Source organism: Balaenoptera ricei, chromosome 19 (assembly GCF_028023285.1).
Source record: "Balaenoptera ricei isolate mBalRic1 chromosome 19, mBalRic1.hap2, whole genome shotgun sequence".
NCBI classification, from domain to species: Eukaryota; Metazoa; Chordata; class Mammalia; order Artiodactyla; family Balaenopteridae; genus Balaenoptera; species Balaenoptera ricei.
Genome location: NC_082657.1, coordinates 36,784,074 through 36,809,064, shown reverse-complemented (window position 1 = coordinate 36,809,064; position 24,991 = coordinate 36,784,074). Strand labels below are relative to the sequence as shown.

Sequence of the window (24,991 nt, the reverse complement as noted above, 5' to 3'; positions counted from 1 at the left end):
GCCTGGCTGGAGAATTGGGGACACCAGCCAGCACAGGGAACAGTGAGAGGACCCCATGACTAGAGAGGAGCTGATTACTTTAATGGATCACTTTTTGGTCGGCAGCCGTCACCTCCCTCTGGCTATTTCCCAGCGGGGCAAATTGCCTGCAACTGCTCATTGGTGATTTTCATTTTATTCCAAGCCTTGCGGTAGCCTTTTAAGGACATCTGCAAAAAGGAGAAAGGGGGAGGAGGGAGAAGGTCATTTGGGACAAACGGATTGTGCCTATTCTACCTGCATCGAGCCCTGTGATGGTATGGATGACCTCGTATGCGGGGCAGTGTCTGCATGCATGTGGCGGACACAGGCCACCTGGGGGCATCCGGAAGATTCTTCTAAAGAGCTTGTCTCTGTTCCATGAAGTGAGAAGTTGCAGGTTCCTTCTGTACTTCTTTGCCACTTCTTAGCCCCAGATGTGATGGGCCCAAGTATGGATCCTAATTTACTTTCCTGCTGCCAAGTGCCCACTGGAAGGGCAGGTAAAAGCACTGTGGAAAATGGAGCTGGGGTCTAGATGTGAGAATGCCAAGCTTCCCAAGTGACCTGACTGGGTTTTTAAGCTACCCTAAGGATGTCTTAAGTGCTCTCAGTGTGCAACCTGGCCTGTGGCAGTCTTGGTGCTTTCCTTTTTTTTTTTTGATGCCAGCATATCATTTGCACTTTTCCTTTTTCTCCTCCATGGCTTACAAGGGGCAAGGGTGCTTCTGTGCACACTGTACCATATGAAAAGGCTACGGGGTTAGTCAACATCGAAAAGACCCATGGCAAATATGTAAATACATGGAATCGGGTTCTGAGTGATATTAAAATCCATTATTATCTCAATTTTTAAAAACCTGGCTTCTCCGTGTATAAAATAGCAATCACTAAATTATCAATGGTGGGGGGAGGGATTCAGAAGCTTCCAGAGATCAGTAAGAAAACAAGCAACTAAAAACATACCATTACTAGAGTCTCCTCCTGATAACCTGAAAGGACTGTCCCTAACAAGAAAAAGGAACTTTAAGGGAAAAAAAAAAAGCCATCCTTTATTTTGGTGTAAGAGTCGAAGCAACGGCTGAGATTTCTCACAGGTATTACGTGTCTAAAATCCTGTATTCTTACCTCAGAAAACAAAATCCTAAACAAAAATGTGAGGGGCATAAGATATCGCAGGTCTCGGGACTTCCTGTAACTCACCTCTGCAATCTCCACTTTCCTCTCCCACATCCTGATGGTCTTCTCCAGGTCCCTGTTTCGGATCTTCTCCCGGACGTACATCATCACCTGTGGCGCTCGGAACTCAGACAGCTGCTTCCGGAGCTGCTTGTTCAGAGCCATGGCCTTCGCCCGGTCCTGGGTTGGGAAGGACCAATTAAACATGGGGCTCCCTGGCAGTTCTAGCCTCCTGGGACTTACTGGCCCTGGCATCTCTCCCCAGTTTCAATGTAGTTCTAAAAATAACGTTTACATTTTCAAAGGAGTGGGTGAAATCACAAGATTCTTTTTCTTTACAGATCGTGACATTTTCGTCCAGTTTAGAAACATTAAGTACAGTCTAAAACAGTCTTTTCCCCTCCCTTCCTTCCTTTCTTCCTTCCTCCCTTCCTTCCTCTATTAAGGAATATGCTTTACTTTTGATTGCTTAGGGGCTTTTTTTGCTTTGGAAAAATTATGTATTTAAGTATACTTTGATTAGATCAATTTCAATTCATTTTCCTGTCTTTTTTTTTTTTTTGGCAGAATACACATAACATAAATTTTCCCATTTTAACCGTTTTTAAGTGTACAGTTCTGTGGCATTCACAGAACAATTCACATTGTTTTGCAACCTTTATCACCAGCCATCTCCAGAATTTTTTCATCTGCCCCAACTGAACCTCTGTACCCATTAAACACTAACTCCCCAAACCCCCTCCCCACAGGTCCTGGCAACTACCATTCTATTTTCTGTCTCCATGAATGTGACTACTCTAGGTACCTCATGTAAGTGGAATCATACAATATTTGTCCTTTTGTGACTGGCTAATTTCACTTAGCATAAATGTCTTTAGGGTTCATCCATGTTGTAGCATGTCAAAATTTCTTTCATTTTTAAGGATGAATAATATTCATCCTTAAAATAATATAAATAAAATAATATATTCTATTATATGCATATACAGCTCACTTGGTTATTCACTCATCTGTCGATGGACACTTGAGTTGCTTCTACATTTTGGCTATTGTAAATAATGCTGCTACAAACATGGGTGTACGAATACCTGTTGCTCAAGTTCATGCTTTCAATTATATTGGGTATATACCTGGAAGACAACTTGCTGGATCATATGATTATTCAATTTTTTGAGGACTCTGTCTTTTTACATTTCATTTTTAAAAATGATTATACAGTAAAATTAACTAGTCTTTTTCTTTTGAGTGGCTTTTTGAATTAGCATTGTCCTTTTAACAATTGTTTTGAAAAGGCAATACATTCAATTCAAATGGTATAAAAGTACACAGTGACAAGCTCCCAACCCACCCCTGTCCCCAGCCACACAGGTCCCCTTCCAAGAAGCATACACTATTTTTAGGTTTCATGCATCCTTCTAGAAATCTATATCCATACAAACATATATGTTTACTTTTTTGACCCAAAGAGTAGCCAATTCTATTCACTTTCATTCATCCAACTTTTTTTTCCACTCAATAAATCTTGAAGATTCTTCTGTATCAACACATAAAGAATTCACTCATTCTTTTTAACAGCTTCATAATTTTCCATTGTATGGATGTACCATACTTTAACAGGTCCCCACCAACAGTCACTTAGCTTCTCCATCTCTTGCTATTACAACAAGCAGTGCTGTGATTACAAATTTTCTGGGTATACATCATTTTGTAAAAATGCAAGTACAATATATCAGTAGGATAAGCTACTGAAGGTGAAATTGCTTATTCTAAGGCAGTGGTTCTCAACCAGAAGCTGTTTTGCCCCCAGGAGACATTTGGCAATGTCCGGAGACATTTTTGTTTGTCACAATTAGGGGAGTGCTACTGGCATAGGGTAGGTGGCGGCCAGGGACGCTGCTAAACACCCTGCAATGCACAGGACGGCTCCCACAACAAAGAGTTATCTGACCCGAAATGTCAGTAGGGTCTAGGTTGAGAAACCCTGCCCTAAGCATATGTGTATGTACGGTAAATGGTGCTAACTTGCCTTCTATTATAATGATGAAGCCAATTATACTTCTGCAGCAATGTTTGAGACTGCCTGTTTTCTCCATTCTCACGACACAATCTTACTTTTCCATCTTTGTTAATCTAACAGAGGGAAAATGGTACCTCATTATAGCTTTATTTTCCGTTCCTTATGAGTGAAAGGCAACATTTTTCATATGTTTGAGATTTTTTAGCTTTTCTTTAACTGTTTAAATCTTTGGCCCATTTTTTTCCTATTTTTCGTTAGATTTTTCTGGTTAATTTATAAGACATTTATCTTTTAAGAAAATTAGCTCCTTGTGATATTAAATACAATATTTTTCCAGTTACTTATCTTTGGGCTTCACTTATGATGGTTTTTGCCATGCAGAAAAGTTTTTATTTTTATATAGCTGACTTCATTGATTTCATGGTTTATAGGTTTCACATTTTAAAAGTCTTCCACATTCCAAGATTACAATAAAAATGTTCCCACTATATAAGTTCAGGACTTTAATGGTTTTATTGTTAACATTTAAATCTCTGATACGCCTGGATTAATTTTGCTATTACATATAGTTCCAAATTAATTTTTTCCTAAATGGCTACCGAGTCATTGCAAATCATTTATTGAATAATCTGTTGTCTCTCATTGCAATGTCACCTTTATCATAAACTAAATGTATCAATATCAAAACTATCAGAAACTTGATCATATACATATCATATATGGTCTGTATTGGAGTTCATCATATGGCTTACATTTTTTTCTTTTATCTTCCTGTCTATTCATGGACTTGTTTTAAATACTGTAACTTCATAACATGTTTCAGTATCTAGTAAGGCTAGTCTCCTCCTTATTAAGAACTTTGTGGATATTCTTATTTATTTTTCCAAAAGAATTTTTGAGTCAGTTTATTTAAGCCTTTAAAAAAATCTCCTTGTGGGACTTCCCTGTTGGTCCAGTGGGTAGGACTCCACGCTCCCAATGCAGGAGGCCTGGGTTCAATCCCTGGTCAGGGAACTAGATCCCACGTGCATTCTGCAACTAGGTGTTTGCGTGCCGCAACTGAGAGTCCACGTGCCGCAACCAAAAAGTCTGCATGCCGCAGCTAAGAAGTCCATGTGCCATGACTAAAAAGATCCCGCATGCCATGACTGAGGATCTCGCATGCTGCAACTAAGACCCGGTGCAGCCAAAATAAGTAATAAACAAACAAATAAATATTTTAAAAAATCTCCTTGTTATTTTAATTGGAATACTATTATTTCACAGATCAACTAAAACAGAACTAACGTTTTTTATGATGTTGAATCTTCCTAACCTAGTATTGTATTTTGATTCCTTGCTGTGACACTGGCATCACCTGGGAATTGGGTGAAAATGCAAAGCCTCAGGCCACCCATACCTATCCAATCAGAATCTGCTTTTAACAATATCCCCAGGTGACTGGTTGTCACCTTCTGGTTTGAGAAATGCTGTTTTAATTCAGTTTGAAGCAACACGGTAAAATTATTTTTTTATCAACTTGTTTTCAGAATACAACAAAAATTTGTCAGGAAGTGTTCAGTGCATATCTATTATCGGTCTAGCATGACATACAACTGTGGGGAGACCTAAAAATGTACCTGGAACAATCTGTGGACACTCTTGTGAGAATGATGATTACAGAGTACCTAAGATAAAATATAATGAAGTAGCAAGAATTAAAGCATTAAAAAATAGGTACTAGCTACGAGGGATATGCTGAGAAGACCCGGGACTGCAGTCCCTATGCAGCACCCCACTTGTAGAGCAGAGGTGAAACTACAGGAAAGACAGGCCACTGTTCCCACACCCATCTCCAGTGCAATGGTGCAGAAATTTTGCCCAAGGGGAGAGGCTGTAAAATAGAAAGCTCTGGAATGCTGCCTAAGAAGGTGAACTTTATTTGGATCAGAGTGTGGGGAGTTCATGCTAAGGACTTTGTGGAAAACAATGGAGATCTTTGGGGTGAGCAATTAAGATCAATCTGACAGTTCCATACTAGTAGCAACAAGCAAAAAGTAGATTAGCTAGATGTTTAACTTAACCAGAGAAAGAGACAATTAAGAAGAGCCTTATGGGGTTAGAGCAAGCCTCAATGACTGGCAACACTTTGCCCCTGTGACAGGGCCTGACTGTAATTAGTTCAGAATGTGCAACAATTCACGTCTCAGGGTGTTAAAGCAATAGAGCAATTAGCTAGTAATTAACAGAGGCTAACAGCTAGGTGTGATACCAATAGAGGTAGACTGGCCAGAAGTTTAGCTGGAAGATGGAGGAGTCAAAGAGAACTAAGCTGAAATCACCCTGGTTGTCAGGGAGATTGTGTCCATGATCAAGGCTGTACCCTCTGGGGAGCCACATCAGAGGCTACTAACAGCAGGAGAAATAGACTTTACTGAATTAGTCCAGCCAAATTACTACACAACAAGCAAAAACAATGACAAGACCAAGATCAGTATCTGGTGATGCTAAAGTATATTATCTAAAAAGTTCAGTTTTCAACAAAAATTATGAGATAGGAAAGAAACAAGGAAGTGTGACCCACACAGGGAAAAAAGCAGGCAACATAAACTGCCTTTCGGAGAATCCAGATGGTGGACTTAGCGAAGTCTTCAAAGCAACTGTTATAAAGATGTTCAAAAAAACTAAAGGAAACCATGTTTAAAGAATTAAAAGAATATATGATGATAGTGTCTTATCAGAGAATATCAATAAAGAGGTAGAAATTATTTAAAAAATAAAAAGAAGAACCAAATAGAAAATCTGGAGTCTTTCCAACTGGAATGAAAAATTCACTAGAGGGGATCAACAGTACATTTAAGCCAAGAGAAGAAATAATCAGTTAACTTAAGGTAAGTTGATAGAGATTATGCAATATGAAGAACACAGAGAAAAAAGAAGAAAAGTCTTGGAGAAATGTGGAACACCCCTAAGTTCACCAACACACATTAAAACTTCCCACATTTGATGAAAAACATTTACACATCCACAAACTTCAACAAACTCCAAGAGGATTAGTGCAAAGAAATCCATGACCAGATACTTCGTACCCAAAATGTTGACTGACAAGGCAAAGAGAATATATTGAAAGCAGCAAGAGAAAACAATTCATCACATACAAGGGAAGCCCAATAAGATTAATAGCTGACTTCTCATCAGAAACAAAATGGAGGCCCAAAGGCAGTGGGATGACATATTCTAAGTGCTGAAAGGAAAACAAAAACTGTCAACAAAGAATCTTACATCTAGCAAAACTATCTTTCAAAAATGCAAGAAAGCAATGAGCAAGCACACCCAGATCTTGGTTTCCAATATTAATCAAATAAAAAGACCCGGGACTCCTTGGAGAAATGGCTAATTCTAGGACTGGGGTAGGAAATATACAAGAAGGGCCTGGAGCATCTTCTAGTTCCAGAAAGGAAAGAGGTGCTCAAAACAAAACACACACACATACAACAACAACAACCACCACCCACAAAAATGGGGATATACCAAAGGAACACAGAACCTGACTGAAAGAGCTCTCAATTGCCAACTGGAGCAATGGAAGCAACAAAATAAATGTTAGATTATAAACCAATATATAAAATTAATATTCATGAATTGATGCTGATATAAATAAATAATTTTTAAAATAAACAAATGGGGTAGAATTGACAAATCTCTCACAGAGAAGAATTCCAAAAAACTTTATAACCCCTACTTTTTAAGCGTGGCCTGCACACAGGACCTTCCTTCCAAAGAGTAAAGTCTGAAAAGTGGGAAAGAGTAACTGTGCAGTGGAGAAACCTGTGGAACACCATCTCAGCCAGGTGATCAAGGTTAACATCAGCAATGAAAAGTCTTGTTGACAGGATGCTCCCTTGATATGATGTGATGAAAATAGCACTTTACTTCTGTAGAAGAAGGCTATATCCAAGAAAACAAATAGCACAAAGGTAATTATGTAGGTAATTATAAAAAAACAGCATAATTGCATATTTTCCTTCTCTTAACTGATTTAAAAAGCATTTTCATAAAATAATATGTATATAATTTTATATTGGACCTATAACATATAAAATGTAATATATTTGACAATAATAGCACAAAGGCAGGCTGAAATGAAGCTGTATTTGAGTAGGAAAATAACACCAGATGGTAACTCAAATCTACAGGAAGAAGTGAAGAGAACCACACAAGTGGTAAAGGAAGGTTAATGTAGCAAATTCTATGAACATACTGCATCTTCTTTCTTCTTTCAGCTTTTGGACCCCTTCCTCACACCATTTACAAAGTAACTCACAATGGATCATAACCTAAATTTAAGACCTATAAAAGTCTTAAGAAAAGACATAAGAGGGACTTCCCTGGTGGCACAGTGGTTAAGAATCCACCTGCCAATGCAGGGGACATGGGTTCAAGCACTAGGCTGGGAAGATCCCACATGCTGTGGAGCAACTAAGCCCGTGAGCCACAGCTACTGAGCCTGTGCTCTAGAGCCTGTGAGCCACAACTACTGAGCCTGCACGCCACAACTACTGAAGCCCGTGTACCTAGAGCCTGTGCTCCTCAACAAGGGAAGCCACTGCAATGAGAAGCCCACGCACCACAACGAAGAGTATCCTCTGCTTGCCACAACTAGAGAAAGCCCTCACGCAGCAACAAAAACCCAACTCAGCCAAAAATAAATAAATAAAATAAATAAATTTATTTAAAAAAAAACCTGGGCAAAGGCCTTGAATAGACATTTCTGCAAAAAAGACAGACATGTGGCCAAAAAGCATATGAAAAGATGCTTGATGTCATCAGTCATCAAGGAAATTCAAATCGAAACCACAATGAAATACCACTTCACACCCACTAGGACAGCATTAAAAAAACACCTGAAAATAACAAGTGTTGGTGAAGATGTACAGAAATTGAAACCCTCACACGTACATTTTTTTTTTAAGTTCTAGGAATTTTCTTTATATTTCCACTCAACTTTTATGCATTTTTTTTTCTTATTAGTCATCCATTTTATACACGTCAGTGTATACATGTCAATCCCAATCGCCCAATTCATCACACCACAACCCCCACCCCCTGCCGCTTCCCCCCCTTGGTGTCCATACGTATTTTCTCTACTTCTGTGTCTCAATTTCTGCTCTGCAAACCGGTTCATCTGTACCATTTTCTAGGTTCCACATATATGTGTTAATATACGATATTTGTTTTTCTCTTTCTGACTTACTTCACTCTGTATGACAGTCTCTAGAGGCATCCACGTCTCTACAAATGACCCAATTTCGTTCCTTTTTATGGCTGAGTAACATTCTATTGTATATATGTACCACATCCTCTTTATCCATTCGTCTGTCGATGGGCATTTAGGTTGCTTCCATGACCTGGCTATTGTAAATAGAGCTGCAATGAACATTGGGGTGCATATGTCTTTTTGAATTATGGTTTTCTCTGGGTATATGCCCAGTAGTGGGATTGCTGGGTCATATGGTAATTCTGTGTTTAGTTCTTTAAGGAACTTCCATACTGTTCGCCATAGTGGCTGTATCAATTTACATTCCCACCAACAGTGCAAGACGGTTCCCTTTTCTCCACACCCTCTCCAGCATTTGTTGTTTGTAGATTTTCTGATGATGCCAATTCTAACTGGTGTGAGGTGATACCTCACTGTAGTTTTGATTTGCATTTCTCTAATGATTAGTGATGTTGAGCATCCTTTCATGTGTTTGTTGGCAATCTGTATATCTTCTTTGGAGACATGTCTATTTAGGTCTTCTGCCCATTTTTGGATTGGGTTGTTTGATTTTTTGATATTGAGCTGCATGAGCTGCTTGTATATTTTGGAGATTAATCCTTTGTCAGTTGCTTCATTCGCAAATATTTTCTCCCATTCTGAGGGTTGTCTTTTCGTCTTGTTTATGGTTTCTTTTGCTGTACAAAAGCTTTTAAGCTTCATTAGGTCCCATTTGTTTATTTTAATTTTTATTTCCATTACTCTAGGAGGTGGATCAAAAAAGATCTTGCTGTGATTTATGTCAAAGAGTGTTCTTCCTATGTTTTCCTCTAAGAGTTTTATAGTGCCCAGTCTTACATTTATGTCTCTAATCCATTTTGAGTTTATTTTTGTGTATGGTGTTAGGGAGTGTTCTAATTTCAATCTTTTACATGGAGCTGGCCAGTTTTCCCAGCACCACTTACTGAAGAGACTGTCTTTTCTCCACTGTATATCCTTGCCTCCTCTGTCATAGATTAGTTGACCATAGGTGCGTGGGTTTATCTCTGGGCTTTCTATCCTGTTCCATTGATCTATATTTCTGTTTTTGTGCAAGTACCATACTGTCTTGATTACTGTAGCTTTGTAGTATAGTCTGAAGTCAGGGAGTCTGATTCCTCCAGCTCCATTTTTTTCCCTCAAGACTGCTTTGGCTATTCGGGGTCTTTTGTGTCTCCATACAAATTTTAAGACTTTTTGTTCTAGTTCTATAAAAAATGCCATTGGTAATTTGATAGGGATTGCATTGAATCTGTAGATTGCTTTGGGTAGTATAGTCATTTTCACAATACTGATTCTTCCAATCCAAGAATATGGTATATCTCTCCATCTGTTGGTATCATCTTTAATTTCTTTCATCAGTGCCTTATAGTTTTCTGCATACAGGTCTTTTGTCTCCCTAGGTAGGTTTATTCCTAGGTGTTTTATTCTTTTTGTTGCAATAGTAAATGGGAGTGTTTCCTTAATTTCTCTTTCAGATTTTTCATCATTAGTGTATAGGAATGCAAGAGATTTCTGTGCATTAATTTTGTATCCTGTGACTTTACCAGATTCATTCATTAGCTCTAGTAGTTTTCTGGTGGCATTTTTAGGATTCGCTATGTATAGTATCATGTCATCTGCAAACAGGGAGAGTTTTACTTCATCTTTTCCAATTTGGATTCCTTTTATTTCTTTTTCTTCTCTGATTGCCGTGGCTAGGACTTCCAAAACTATGTTGAATAATAGTGGGGAGAGTGGACATCCTTGTCTTGTTCCTGATCTTAGAGGAAATGCTTTCAGTTTTTCACCATTGAGAATGATGTTTGCTGTGGGTTTGTCATATATGGCCTTTATTATGTTGAGGTAGGTTCCCTCTATGCCCACTTTCTGGAGAATTTTTACCATAAATGGGTGTTGAATTTTGTCAAAAGCTTTTTCTGCATCCATTGAGATGATCATATGGTTTTTCTTCTTCAATCTGTTAATAAGGTGTATCACATTGATTGATTTGCGTATATTGAAGAATCCTTGCATCCCTGGGATAAATCCCACTTGATCATGGTGTATGATCCTTTTAATGTGTAGTTGGAGTCTGTTTGCTAGTATTTTGTTGAGGACTTTTGCATCTATATTCATCAGTGATATTGGTCTCTAATTTTCTTTTTCTGTAGTATCTTTGTCTGGTTTTGGTATCAGGGTGATGGTGGCCTCATAGAATGAGTTTGGGAGTGTTCCCTCCTCTGCAGTTTTTTGGAAGAGTTTGAGAAGGATGGGTGTTAGCTCTTCTCTAAATGTTTGATAGAATTCACCTGTGAAGCCATCTGGTCCTGGACTTTTGTTTGCTGGAAGATTTCTAATCACAGTTTCAATTTCATTACTTGTGATTGGTCTGTTCATATTTTCTATTTCTTCCTGGTTCAGTCTTGGAAGGTTATACCTTTCTAAGAATTTGTCCATTTCTTCCAGGTTGTCCATTTTATTGGCATAGAGTTGCTTGTAGTAGTCTCTTAGGATGCTTTGTATTTCTGCGGTGTCTGTTGTAACTTCTCCTTTTTCATTTCTAGTTTTATTGATTTGAGTCCTCTCCCTCTTTTTCTTGATGAGTCTGGCTAATGGTTTATCAATTTTGTTTATCTTCTCAAAGAACAACGTTTTAGTTTTATTGATCTTTGCTATTGTTTTCTTTGTTTCTATTTCATTTATTTCTGCTCTGATCTTTGTGATTTCTTTCCTTCTGCTAACTTTGGGTTTTGTTTGTTCTTCTTTCTCTAGTTCCTTTAGGTGTAACGTTAGATTGTTTATTTGAGATTTTTCTTGTTTCTTGAGGTAGGCTTGTATAGCTGTAAACTTCCCTCTTAGAACTGCTTTTGCTGCATCCCATAGTTTTGGATCATCGTGTTTTCATTGTCATTTGTGTCTAGGTATTTTTTGATTTCCTCTTTGATTTCTTCAGTGATCTCTTGGTTATTTAGTAACATATTGTTTAGCCTCCATGTGTTTGTGTTATTCTTTATTTTAAAGTCTATTTTATCTGATATGAGTATTGCTACTCCAGCTTTCTTTTGATTTCCATTCGCATGGAATATGTTTTCCATCCCCTCACTTTCAGTCTGTATGTGTTCCTAGGTGTGAAGTGGGTCTCTTGTAGACAGCATATATATGTGTCTTGTTTTTGTATCCATTCAGCAAGCCTGTGTCTTTTGGTTGGAGCATTTAATCCGTTCACGTTTAAGGTAATTATCGATATGTATGCTCCTATGACCATTTTCTTAATTGTTTTGGGTTTGTTTTTGTAGGCCCTTTTCTTCTCTTGTGTTTCCCACTTACAGAAGTTCCTTTAGCATTTGTTGTAGAGCTGGTTTGGTGGTGCTGAATTCTCTTAGCTTTTGCTTGTCTGTAAAGCTTTTGATTTCTCCATCGAATCTGAATGAGATCCTTGCTGGGTAGAGTAATCTTGGTTGTAGGTTCTTCTCTTTCATCACTTTAAGTATATCATGCCACTCCCTTCTGGCTTGTAGAGTTTCTGCTGAGAAATCAGCTGTTAACCTTATGGGAGTTCCCTTGTATGTTATTTATTGTTTTTCCCTTGATGCTTTCAATAATTTTTCTTTGTCTTTAATTTTTGCCAATTTGATTACTATGTGTCTCGGCGTGTTTCTCCTCGGGTTTATCCTGTATGGGACTCTCTGTGATTCCTGGACTTGGGTGGCTATTTCTTTTCCTATGTTAGGGAATTTTTCGACTATAATCTCTTCAAATATTTTCTTGGGTCCTTTCTCTCTCTCTTCTCCTTTTGGGACCCCTATAATGCAAAAGTTGTCGTGTTTAATGTTGTCCCAGAGGTTTCTTAGGCTGTCTTCATTTCTTTTCATTCTTTTTTCTTTATTCTGTTGTGCAGCAGTGAATTCCACCATTCTGTCTTCCAGGTCACTTATGCGTTCTTCTGCCTCAGTTATTCTGCTACTGATTCCTTCTAGTTTATTTTTCATTTCAGTTATTGTATTGTTCATCTCTGTTTGTCTGTTCTTTAATTCTTCTAGATCTTTGTTAAACATTTCTTGCATCGTCTCAATCTTTGCCTCCGTTCTTTTTCCAAGGTCCTGGATCAACTTCACTATCATTATTCTGAATTCTTTTTCTGGAAGATTGCCTATCTCCATTTCATTTAGTTGTTTTTCTGGGGTTTTATCTTGTTCCTTCATCTGGTACACAGCCCTCTGCCTTTTCATCTTGTCTATCTTACTGTGAATGTCACACACGTACATTTTTGATGGGAATGTAAAATGGTGCAGCCACTTCGCAAAAGAGTTTGGCAGTTCTGTAAATGTTAAACCTAGAGGTACCATATATATAACCCACAATTCCACTGTTACCTATATGTCCAAGAGAAAAGAAAACATATATTCACACAAAAACTTGTACATGAATGTTCACAGCAGCATTATTCAAAATAGCCAAAAAACGAAAACAATACAAATATCGATCAAACTGATGAATGGATTAAACAAAATGTGGTACATGCAAGGAAACATTATTCAGCCATAAAAAGAAACAAGTACTGATACATGCTACAACATGAATCTTGAAAATATTATTAAAGTTAAAGGGTCACAATGTATGATCCCTTTTATATGAAAGGTTGACAAAAGGCAAATTCACAGAGACAGAAAGCTGATTAGTAGTCACCTATGGCTGGAGGGTGGGAATGAGGTGAGGTGAAATGGAGGATTTCTAATTGGTCCGGGGTTTCTTTCTGAGGTGATGAAAATGTTCTAAAATAATTATGCTGATTGTTACACAACTCTGTGAATATACTATAAACCACTCAAACGTACACTTTAAATTGGTAAATTGTTTGATATATGAATTATATCCCAATAAAGCTGTTTTTTAAAAAGTTAAGAAAATGAAAATATACTAAGTAGTGAATGCTGGGCTTTTAAAAATTGATTTCATGTTTTACTTGTAATCTAATAAATATCAACCCAAACAAAGAAGTACCACAGGAATTCTGCATGGAGAGAGCACACAGACTTTTGCTTCACCTTTGTTAATGGCCACTCTGCAGCGAGACTGACTTTTTTGCAAAGGGTACTGGTTCTCCTTCAAGGATATGATGTGGATGCCATGGCAAAACTGAGTCAGATGTAGTAATCCTGTGGCTTTTGGCCCACTCTAGGCAGATTTGGGGCCACACACGCTGCTGGGGACACTTCAGGCTCATTCAAGGCAATGATAGTAATAACTGAAATAATGGCTTTAAGAGGTTGACAAAGCATCGTCCTATCTGATTACCACAACAAGGGCTGTGACGTCTTTTTCACAGACGTGGAAACAGTTCTGTCTAATTCAAAGGCTTGCTCAAGGCTAGAGACTGGCAACACAAACCTGATGCCAGGCCTTCTGAATGCAAGTCCAGGGCTCATTTTCCATCACCTTGCCCCCAAAGTCTCCTTTGAGTCATATCCTAGGTGCGTGTAACTGGTGGAAGTTCAACTCTATGTGTTCAACAAAATAATGAGAGAACTCAATCCCAATGCAGATGTTGGGAGTTCAGATGATACCACACATTTTCACATGGTGACCACAGGCCCTGGAGTGGGCCTGGGACAGAGGTCACAGGTCTGCCATCTGAGCATCTGCCGTACCGAGTGAGAGCTCCATGTTTAAAGAGCTTTCTCTCCTTTACACAGAAAGTTATATTTTGCCATGTGTTCTTTTTCTCATATCAGTTACATTATTACATGCATCATACATTTTTTTTGCCAGATTGAATACACTACACTTTGAATTTGCTACCTTATGGGTCACTTAAGGAATTCTTGAGAGTCATTTGGACTCTGTAGTTTCTAGATGATTTCATGATTTCTGACACTAGATTCTAACCCGGCAGTAAAATGCAACACCATGGACTGGAGCCTCCAGGGGCCACTTTCTCATCTGATGGCCCAGAGCTATTTTGGTTTTTATGATCTAGGCTTTTCTAGACAAAAATCAAGGTGGCCTAGATCTTGGTGAATGCTGACCCGAGCCCTTGTAAGACAGAGGGAGGAAAACACCAGAAACAGTATGTTTTAGCCTCTCCTACCTCCTCTACTTGCAGGGTTTCTTTTTCAACTTTTTCGAGTAACTCTTTTCTCAACAAGAACTCTTTGTCCAGATTGAGGGACATTTCCATGGCTCGGTGTAGCTTGCTCTGAAATATAACAACACAGCAAGTCTTGAGCAAAGATGATTGCTTAGAACTATAGGAAGAATAGACAGACAAACAGCTCTTTATTAAGCAGGAGAATAGCAGGATCAACCAGGAACTTGGGCCTGCCCTTCTCATGGCTGCCCAGATTTTCAGAATCCTGGTGTCTAAGTGGCAGGGGAGGAGAGGACCTTGGGAGGCTTGTCCTCACCTGCAAAGTAGCCAGATACACCTGGACCCAAATCCCACCCCACCACTTATTAAGAGAACCTCTCTAAACTAGGGCTAGTTGCCTTGTAGGGTTGTAGAAAGGCTTAAGGGAGGCAAACCTGGTAAAGTGTTGAGCACAGTGCCTGACACATGGAGAACCCACGGCAGACGGCCGCCATCACTACCTCACTTGGATGAAGAGGTGGATGCTACTGTGAGCCCACGGTACAGGTGAGGAAGCTGACTTTCAGGGAGGTGAAACAACTTCCCCAGGGTCACAGAGGCAAGGGGGAGCCAGGTTTGATCCCAGGCAGCATGATTTCACAGCGCATGGACTGCACCACTGTCTCCAAAGCCTATCAGGACCGGGCCTGCTGGTGCTGGAGAGATCCTGCAGGAGCTGCTCCACAGCTTCCTGCCGCATCTTGTGCTGCCGCCCCTCACCAGCTCCTCCCTGGCCCCTGCTTCTTAGGTTTGCCCCCTTTGGACCTCTATCTCCTAGTGGTGAAGAGTCAGCCTGGAGGAGTTGGGATGTGCTCTGCTTGGCTGAGGAGGAGGGGGCCGAGGGACAGAAGCCAGTGGCTCCAGGGGGCTGGCCAACAAACCCTGAGAACCCACCCAGGCGCTGGTCGGCAAAACAACCTAGGCCAGGCCACCAAGAGGCCGGCTCACAGCCCTGACGGAGGTGCAAGAAGAAATGCGAAACTGCAACTGTGCCAAGAACCAAGAATGCATGGGCACTGGTCTCGAAGGTTTCCCTGGGGGAAGGGATGCTGGAAGAAGAGAGGTGAAGTCAAGTATGTCTAGGTAAGAGGGGTGGGAAGAACATTTCAAGCTAAGGAAAGAGCCTTGGGAGAGGAGGGTCCAAAAGGAGCCAGGGAGAGGAGGGTACTGGGGCAATGCCCGAAGGTATCAAATCTTAGACCTGGCAGAAAAGCCTGGAGCCACCTGCCTGGGGGAACTTAGAGCACCTGGGGCCACCTCCCTCCCCATTCCTCTCCTCTCCAATCCCTTCTTCAAGGCTCATTTCCTGTTCCACATCTTGCATGAAGTTGCTCTTCTGAGGAAAGCAAAAGTGGGTAAGAGGCCAGGCTGAGGGGGTCAGCGGTGGGGAAGGGAAGGCAGGACAGGACTTCACTGCACACCAGCCAGTCAGCTGGGAGAAAAGGAGAGCAGAGGGAAAACAGTCATTCACCCGACAACTTAAAGAGACAGTTAGAGACACAGGGCAGGAAAGAACGGAAGCTCGAGGCAGCCCCTGGCTCTGCTGGGGCGGGGCCGTCAAGGAGGTGTAATGAGAGTAATTTGGGATCCTGGGCAGGATGATGGTCATGCAGGCAGCTACTTCTGAGAAGGCATGTTAGCTTTCTGTTGCTGTGTAACAAATTATCACAAATTTTGTGGCTTAAAGTAACACACATTTATTATCTCACAGTTTCTATAGATCAGAAGTTCAAGCACAGTGTGGCTGGATTCTCTGCCCAGGGAGCGACCCACCGTGTTGGCCAGGGCTAGGTCTTATCTGGACCTGGGGTCCTTGCCAAGCTCACAGGTTGTTGGTGGGAAGCATTTCCTTGAAGTTGTAAGACCGAGCTCTCCATTTTCTTTCTGGCTCTCAGCAGGAGGTGGCCCTCGGTTCCTGGAGGCCGCCCTCAGACCCCTTCCATGTGGTCCCTCTATCTTCGAGCCAGCAATGGAGAACTTCTCATCCAGAGAATTCCCTTCATGCTTCAAATCTCTGCCTTCCTCATCCAGAGAAAACTCTCTACTTTCAAAGGGCTCATGTGATTAGGTCAGACCCACTGGGATAATATCCTCATCTCAAGGTCAAGGATGCCCTCTAATCTAACCTAATCATAGAGCAGAATGGAACCTAATAACAGAATCCGTCATACAGAGCCCTGGGCATTGTGCAGGGTGAATTTACCAGGGGGTGGGGAGTCTTGGGGGATATCTTGGAATTCTATCTACCACAAGGCACCACTAGTTTATACACGGATCACTAGTTTACAGTCAGTTAAAAGCGACACCTCAAAGTTGTAGTCACGTGCTTATATTCTATCAGCCTCCATCAGGCAGGGCTTGAAGGCACAGCAGAGAAAAAGGGGCCCCCTTGACTGAGACCCACTCATAAAACTCATAGAAGAGAAGAGATCATGTCTGTCTCCTTCACAGCTGTACCCTCAGCACTTTGCCCTGTGCCTGGCATGTCGTAGGTACTCAGTACATTTGGTAATAGAGGAAAATTATTCTATATATTTTTAATGAGGTCTCATACTTGGGTGTTTGACATTTATATGTAAGTGATCCCTCCTGCCACCCCTCCATCCCCTAGACATACATCTGAATTTTTAGCAGTTTTTGACAATACATGCTGAGCACCTGCTTTGGCCAGGCACTGTCCTCAGGGCTGGGGACACATCACAGACCAGCCGGAGGTCTGTCCTGGTGGTAAGTCACAAAAACCTGCTTCTGAGAGGTGACGCATCGGCCCATAGTCCCCAGTAGAGTCCCCATTCAAATCCAGGTGAGGCTGGACTCTACAACCCACAGGTGCTGGGCCCCGTTTCCCCCAGGAGGCCTGAGAACTGAGACACAGAAATGTGAGCCTGCTTCTCTCTCAGCCCCTTGCTGTGTCACCTTAGGACTCCAGCAGGCATCTCCTCCCAGCTCCACCATCTGCTTGCTATTATTCTAAACAGGCCTACAGGCACCCTGGCCCCTGGGATTCTGACCAGAATGGCTCCCATTCTGCCCACCGTGGCCTGTGTTGCCGTTGCTTGGGTGTCACAATCAATAGGCACTGTGCATTTAGATGTCCTAAGGAGCTCGAGACCTGGACCTAGCTGTTGCATTTTATAAACCAGTAGCTCCACTGCAAAGCCCTGGCTTTTCCCCACAAGACCAGACTGGCCCTGTGCCACTCAGTTGATTTCTCAGGATAAGATCAAGGTCCAATGGGATGTAACCACGCACCTCGAGGCTCTCCAGTTGGATACATGAATTTCAGAATGTGAGCACGGCCTTGTCTACACACATTATGCCAGGGGAAGGCAGTTGGGTGAGGTGGGACACGCACTGGACTAGGAGTCCAAGCTCTGTCACAAACATGTTGCTTGAATCCAGCAATTACTCTGCCTCTTTCGGCCTCAGGTTTTTCATTTGTAAAAGGAAAACGCTGGACAAATATAAACCTAGTCTAAACACATTCCAATTCACATTTTTAAAAGACACTGTGTGGGCCAAATGAAGCTTACCTGTGAGCTACCTAAGCCCGTGGCCGCTCTTGCCACCTAGACACTAGGCCAGGGGTCAGCAACCTTGCTCTGTAAAAGGCCAGATAGTAAATACTTTAGGCTTTGCAGGCCAAGGGGCAAAATTGAGCATATTGTGTAATTACCTACACTAACAAGAGAAAAAACAAATTTCCACAAATGTTTTATTGATAAAATTCAAAATAAAATAATTAAGTATAATATTTTGGAATGCAGGTCTACTATTGAGAAGAATGAAATTTCTCGGGGAGAAATCAATTTTGCTTAATTGGGTTTCAAAGGGAGTGTTCTCTATCAAATCAGTTGCAAATGTTCTTCTGTAAAAACCATCCTTAGCTCCCAGACCAGTGGGCAGGACACACGGGCCCACAGTTAGCTGACTGTTGCATCAGACAGTTGCCAGCAGGGTGACCAGGCAGCCTGGTCTGCCGGGGACAGGCCATGTTCATGCCCACAGTTTCTGCTTAATTATCAATAGTGCCTCTTTCTCTACAAAAAGGGTTCTGTGTGGATGAGGAATTATTTAGTAGTTTTCTGATTTATAGCTAAGATGATTTCCTTTGCAGGGTTTTAAGCAAGGAAGTGCTTATTACACACTAAATTAAACAGGGCCCTAAATGTGGCTGGTTACCAAAACTCACTGTGCATAAAAATCATCTGGGAGTTAAGAAAAAAAAAAAAAAAAAAAGATGCACGGCCCTCACCCCCTAATTCAATTGGTCAGGGTTGGACTAGAGTGTCTGTCTAATCTTTAAAAAAACAAAAGGCTCCTTGGATGGTTCTAATGCGCAGCCAGGATTGTGGGGACATGTGGAGTATTTTAGGAGACATGGCTTCGTCGGGAGAAATCAGAGAGCAACAGGGGAGTGAAGGACGCCTAGGCTCTCAGTGAAACCACAGTGGTGCCCTAGTACCTCTCTGTGGCCGGAAAGGTAGGCACAGGAAGCCCCGGGGACTGGCGCGGACCTTACTTTGTATGCGTTAAGGATCTGCAGGGTGTTTCCGGATACCAGCTTCAGCTGGATCAGTTCTTGATTCCTTGCTTCAATTGTCTCTAAAAACTGAGCATTCTCAATCTTCAGCTGCTGAAAGTCAACATCGTGGAGGGCCTCTCCCACCTCTTCCTTCTACAGCTCAGACAGAAGAAATGATGTGAGGTTGTGACTTCTGAATGTATGGCTTGCACCTTGCAATTCCTAGCAAGCTTTTGGAAGTCAGTCATCATTCAGTCATTCAACAAACTTGGATTGGGGATCTGCTTGGTGCCAGGCATGGTGTTAGGCACCAGGGATAGAGATCTGAGTAAATATGATACTCCCATACTCAGTGACAGTTCACAGACAGGTCATAGCATGGTATAGTGGGACACACAGGGGCAGAGGGCAAACAGAAGCCCCTCAGCCAGGCCAGAAGAGAATGGAAGGCTGGGTCAGGGGAGGCTTTCCCCAGGAAGTGGTGCCTAAACAGGGCTGTGTAGGAAGAAAGACCATTTAAAAGTTGTTTTTAACCTGGAAAACCCAGGACAAGCAGCCCATAAACACCCTTCCTTTGAACCCATGACATTTCTGCATGGGGGGTGTATCAGTGCACTGGGTTTGCTCCCCAGCCCTGGTCCCACCTTACCTGCCCCACCAGGTCTGTGCCATCTTACATTTGTGGTACACAAGAGCCAAACTCAGGACTGTTCTCCATCCCCACGTGCTACTCACGCTGTACTACCTCTTAGAAGGCATCTTCTTCCCTTTCCCCCAAAACAACAGAACAATTTCCTTAAGCCCCAACTGACCCACCCTCTAGCTCAAATGTTCCCAACCCACCTTCCACACCAGAGGGTAATCCCTCCCTCCACGCAGCCTCCTGAGGCTGTGGCTCCTGGTCCCTGTCACTGTTTCCTCTGTATGGCAGTTATGCGTCCATGCCTTTTCTCACCATCACCACTCCCTGCTAGCCTGTGAGCCTGCGAGGGCAGGACCACATCAGTGTCATCTCTGTGTAGCAATGGCTTTTAGGTTAAAGGTCATCCATCTGCTTCCCCTCTCACGCTTCGGGATGCCTGAGCTTGCATGAAGCCCAGAGAACTAGGAACTCAGTATCAGGAGGCAGCTCAGCTGGGGCCACGTTCTTTCTTACACTAAACTCAATTCTCCTTGGCTGACACTTTCACCCCAACCCAACTCCACCCTGGGGGCCCTCCCAAGCAGTATGTTCTCTTCCCCGCAGCGGCCAGAGCACTTGGAGACAGCAGCCATGGCTCTTGTGGGCTCCTCCTCCTTGGCCCCGTCAGTTGCAGGTCCGCTGACGTGCTTTCTCTCCCCTTGCTCTCCATTCCCTCTCCTACGTGGACTCTAGTTTACAGATTCTTTCAAGTGTGGCACTCTCCCTGAGACACAGTGCTCCAGGAGTGCAGTGAGACCACCCTTTTTTGGAGGGCACTGTGGAGTGCAGCCTAGGCTGCAGCAACGCCCCCAGCTGAGCGGACTTTATCAGCTTCTCCATGACTAAGCCACCCAGCACCTGTGCAGATATTTGGGGGGATCAAAGTGGAGGACCTTACGTTTGTCCTTAGTCACTTCGTGTGTTAAAGTTGTCCCAGCCTGTTGAGCCTTTGGGATCCCAAGTCAATCAAGCAATAATTCCCAGACATCTTAATTCTCCTGCCCAACTCTGTGTCACTGTCAGTGGCCACCTCTGATGCACATGCCATCAGCGCCCATATAATGAGTTAATAACAAAAATATTGAACTAAAAGAGGATGGAGCTATGTAACCACATTCTAGAGGCCCTGTGCCATGTCTGCCTTACCACCTTTAATCAGGAGCCTTTAAGGTCAGCTGTTCAAAGACTTACCAAGGCATACTACTAACTGTGCCACCCAGGCCACATTCCCCAAAAGGGTCAATAAGTATGTCATGAGGGTCTTTTAAATTCAAGCCAACTCCATCTACAGATTTCCCAGCACAGAAACTGTATTAGTTTCCTGTTGCTGCTGTAACAAATGACCACAAATTCAAGGGTTTAAAACAACATAAATGTATTATCTTATAGCTCATGAGGTCAGAAGTCCAAAATGGTTCTTTGGACTAAGATCAAGGTGTTGGCAGGGCTGCATTCCTTCTGGAGGCTCAAGAGGAGAATCTGTTTCCTTGCCCTTTCCAGCTTCTGCAGGTAGCCTGCATCCTTTGTTCATAATCCCTTCCTCTATCTTAAAAGTGCATCACTCTGATCTCTGCTTCCATTACCACATCTTCTCTGACTCTCATTCTCCTGCCTCCCTCTCATCAGGACCCTTGTGATTACATTGGACTCACTCAGATAATGTATGATAATCTCCCCATCTCAAGATCCTTGACTTAATCACACCTGCACGATCTTTATGCCACGTAAGGTAACAGACTCCAGGAATTAGGACGTGGACATCTTTGGGAAGACGTTGTTCTACCCACCACAGTAACCTTAAAAAAAAGAAAGACAAAGCCACATACCTGCCTCAATTGTAAAAGCATCTTTTTCCTCTGGACTTTGAGAAAGACATTTTTCAAACATAATTTATCCTTCATATTATCCTAAAAAATAAAAGCAAATTTTAATCCATTGCTCTTCTTCTTCCCTGTTGGTTTGAAAAGTTGGCAGGTCTGGGGCTGCAAAACTAAACCTTGAGCCCTAACATTCAGTCACCTATTTTTAAGTCTTTTATGGCTACTCAAGCTGGTGTTGCTATGGTATTTTACTCATGACCAAGAAGCAGAGGAAACTGGGTCTGCTCCATACAAATTTTCTATTGATTTTAAATTCAAGATAACTTGGGTATATCTTTAGGTATAGGGGCCTTTACTGACAAAATGATTTATGATTCTTTGGTCTATTATTCTCTTGGTAATTTACATAATTTTTATTACATATAACATGTTACAGTTAGTGACTCTACCTATCTCCAGGATCCAAAGTTTGATATGCTACAAAACCTTTGGAAAAGAAGGAGCATTTTATGTCTCATTCTTACAATAATGGAACTCAAAGAAATTAAGATTTACTTGTCGCATGCCACGTAGTCACCTGACTAGACAGACTCACACCTTTCTCAAGATAACATCAGATCTTGAAACAAACAGCAAAATACAGTAAGTCCCCTACATACGAACGAGTTCCATTCCGAGGCAAGGTCATAAGTCCAATCTGTTTGTAAGTCCAACAAAGTTAGCCTAGGTACCCAACCAACACAATCAGCTGTATAGTACTGTACTGTAGGTTTATAACGCACGTTCACATCTTTGAAAGTTCGCAACTTGAAGGTTCGTATGTAGGGGACTTACATACGGTCTGAGATACTATGAATATTCATCCTGCCTGATTGATTTTAGACTTGATAAACTTGCATTTTAAGACACACATGCTGTGAGGGACACAAAAAAATCTGCATATGTGGGCAGCATTTACGGTGGACCAAATGGAGTGGGGCTGCCTCACGTGGGCCACTTCTGTGTCATCGTTCTATGAATCTATTTCCCCTTCTAAGCTCTAACCTCCTGCCCACTCACCCTCCGGCGGTTCATGTCCTCAATGTACTTCATCACTTTCTGAGTGGCCAAAATACTCCCTTTCTTCTTGGATATGGTCTTTAGAATATCTTTTTCAAACTCATGCACTTCTCTCTGAACTTCGGTCCACCGAATTTCAGCTTCCTCAACGATAGCCTGGGGGAGCCAGCACAAAGAGAGAACAGTTTACAAAATTTCTCAAGGATATAGCCGTCTAAGGAAACCTAGATGTATTGGGTGACCTATTTGTGTCCCAATGCATAACGTTTCTTCTTAGTCTTAGAAAGATAGCCTTAAGATACAAATTGGACAATACGAATATTATTATTTAAAAGCGTGCCTCAAAAAAGTTATAGTCTCGATATAGAGGGGAAGAACAAACAAAAACAGGGCCTTGGGACTTCCCTGCTGGTGCAGTGGTTAAGAATCTGCCTGCCAATGCAGGGGACACGGGTACGAGCCCTGGCTCAGGAAGATCCCACATGCCGCGGAGCAACTAAGCCCATGTGCCACAACCACTGAGCCTGCGCTCTAGAGCCCGCAAGCCACAACTACTGAAGCCCGCACACCTAGAGCCCATGCTCCGCAACAGGAGAAATCACCGCAATGAGAAGCCCGCGCACCGCAACGAAGAGTAGCCCCCGCTCGCCACAACTAGAGAAAGCCCGCGAGCAGCAACGAAGACCCAATGTAGCCAAACATAAATAAATTAAAAAAAAAAAAAAAGAGGTGATGAGGGTGGATTTAAAAAAACAAAAAACAAAAAAAAACAGGGCCTTGAGTATCTCCAGAAATATGTATTTCCATATCTGAAACATTATTTATCCATTAAAAATTATAACATTAATATCATATCATATATATAAAAAATATCTGGAAGGCTATATGCCAAAACATTAATCAGTCATATCTGGAAAGATGGATTAGTGGGGAGGCGAAGAAGCACTCTGTAATTTTAAAAAAGATGCTATAAATGAATCTATGTATTGATATGGAAAGACATTATTAAGTGAAAAGTATAGTTTACAAAATAATATGATACCTTTTTATAAAGAAATTCATACACACATAGAAAATAATATAAACTCTAGGAGCCAAATACAAGTCTTAGGTGGTAAGACTGTGGATGTTTTCAAATGTTCCCCTTTTAGCTTACCTGTATGTTTAAATTTTGCTACAACAGAGACTGTCTTTAAATAAGAAAACACAAACACACATACGTTATTTTAAAGAACGAAGTGAGTAGCTGCAGAGCAAATCATCCTTGTTCAGTCTTTTTCACTGGGCACCAAGGAGCAAAAGCAGCTTCCTTCTCCGGCCGGCGTGTGGCCCCAGCCTCCTCCCTCCCCATCATCTTCACAGGCCAGAACATGCATCCGCCTTAAATGCCGCTTCCTACGCATCGCTCTTCTGCTCAGTTATCCTCACTGGGGTCCTGATTTCTAAGACATCAAGGAGAAGCCCCTCTGCTTGGCTTTCAAGGGTCTCACAGCCCTACTCGACCTGATTTCCTACCATAGCCCCCAAAGCGCCCTCTTCTCTAATCACACCAGCCTCCTCAAGGTCCTGACTTGCCATGTTCATTCCTACCGCCACTTCCTTGTTCATGTCATTCACCTTACCTAGGGTGCCCTTGTCTTCCTATTCCTTAAACAAATGCCACCATTCTTCAAGGCCACGCCAAGTCCTATGTCCAGCCCCACCTCCTCAACACAGTCTTCTTTGACCACTCTAGCCCACACCGTGATGTTTAATCACACAGTCTCGCATGTCAGGACAAAGCTACCACATCCTGACCTCCTTTAACATGTTAGAATTCAACGATGCATGTTTGGGAAGAGAAAGAAGGAGAGAGGGAAAGGGCAGGAGGGAGGGAGAGAGGGAGAGAGGGAAAGGATAGGTTTATGCAGTACAGATGATTCTATCAATGGAGACATGAGTCCACTGATCCATCTCTTTCAAGGAAATGAGTGTGATTCTGTGTGTGCCTCCATTTAGAAATGGAAAAATTTAGAAATAGAACAGAAATATCTATTTTTCATACAACACGGCTATCAAATGCAAGCCAACAACTTCATCCCATGGGCAACCAAGTTAACAGCGATGTTTCTTCTCTGGAGGAAAACTGATTGCAGTGGTCTCCAACAAGACATGAACCATGGTCATGGACACTGCATATGGAGGGTGACAAGGGATTTTTCACCCAACTCACTGACTTAAACCTCCAGCCCCTTGTATTAGTAAGGAATTATTATAAATTTTTAAGGGCATTTATGGTTATTATGGTTATGGGTTTTTTTTTAAAGA

At 41.9% G+C, this 24,991-nt stretch overlaps 1 protein-coding gene across 3 annotated transcripts in view; it reads right to left on the bottom strand.

Moving 5' to 3' along the window:
• CCDC113 (coiled-coil domain containing 113) overlaps positions 1 to 24,991 on the bottom strand; it is a 37,086-nt gene that overhangs the window by 8,079 nt on the left and 4,016 nt on the right. For 2 of the 3 annotated variants that reach the window (XR_009498982.1, XM_059904285.1), the window contains exons 4-9: positions 22,685 to 22,840; positions 21,632 to 21,712; positions 19,121 to 19,276; positions 14,560 to 14,667; positions 1,222 to 1,377; positions 79 to 209 (exon numbers count right to left, since the gene is read on the bottom strand). Coding sequence is in view for 2 of the 3 variants with exons in the window: in XM_059904285.1 (XP_059760268.1) it covers positions 123 to 209; positions 1,222 to 1,377; positions 14,560 to 14,667; positions 19,121 to 19,276; positions 21,632 to 21,712; positions 22,685 to 22,840 (744 nt within the window). In the remaining variant the exon portion in view is untranslated. The remainder of the gene's footprint in view (positions 1 to 78; positions 210 to 1,221; positions 1,378 to 14,559; positions 14,668 to 19,120; positions 19,277 to 21,631; positions 21,713 to 22,684; positions 22,841 to 24,991) is intronic. The other variant, XM_059904286.1, reaches the window with a different exon arrangement.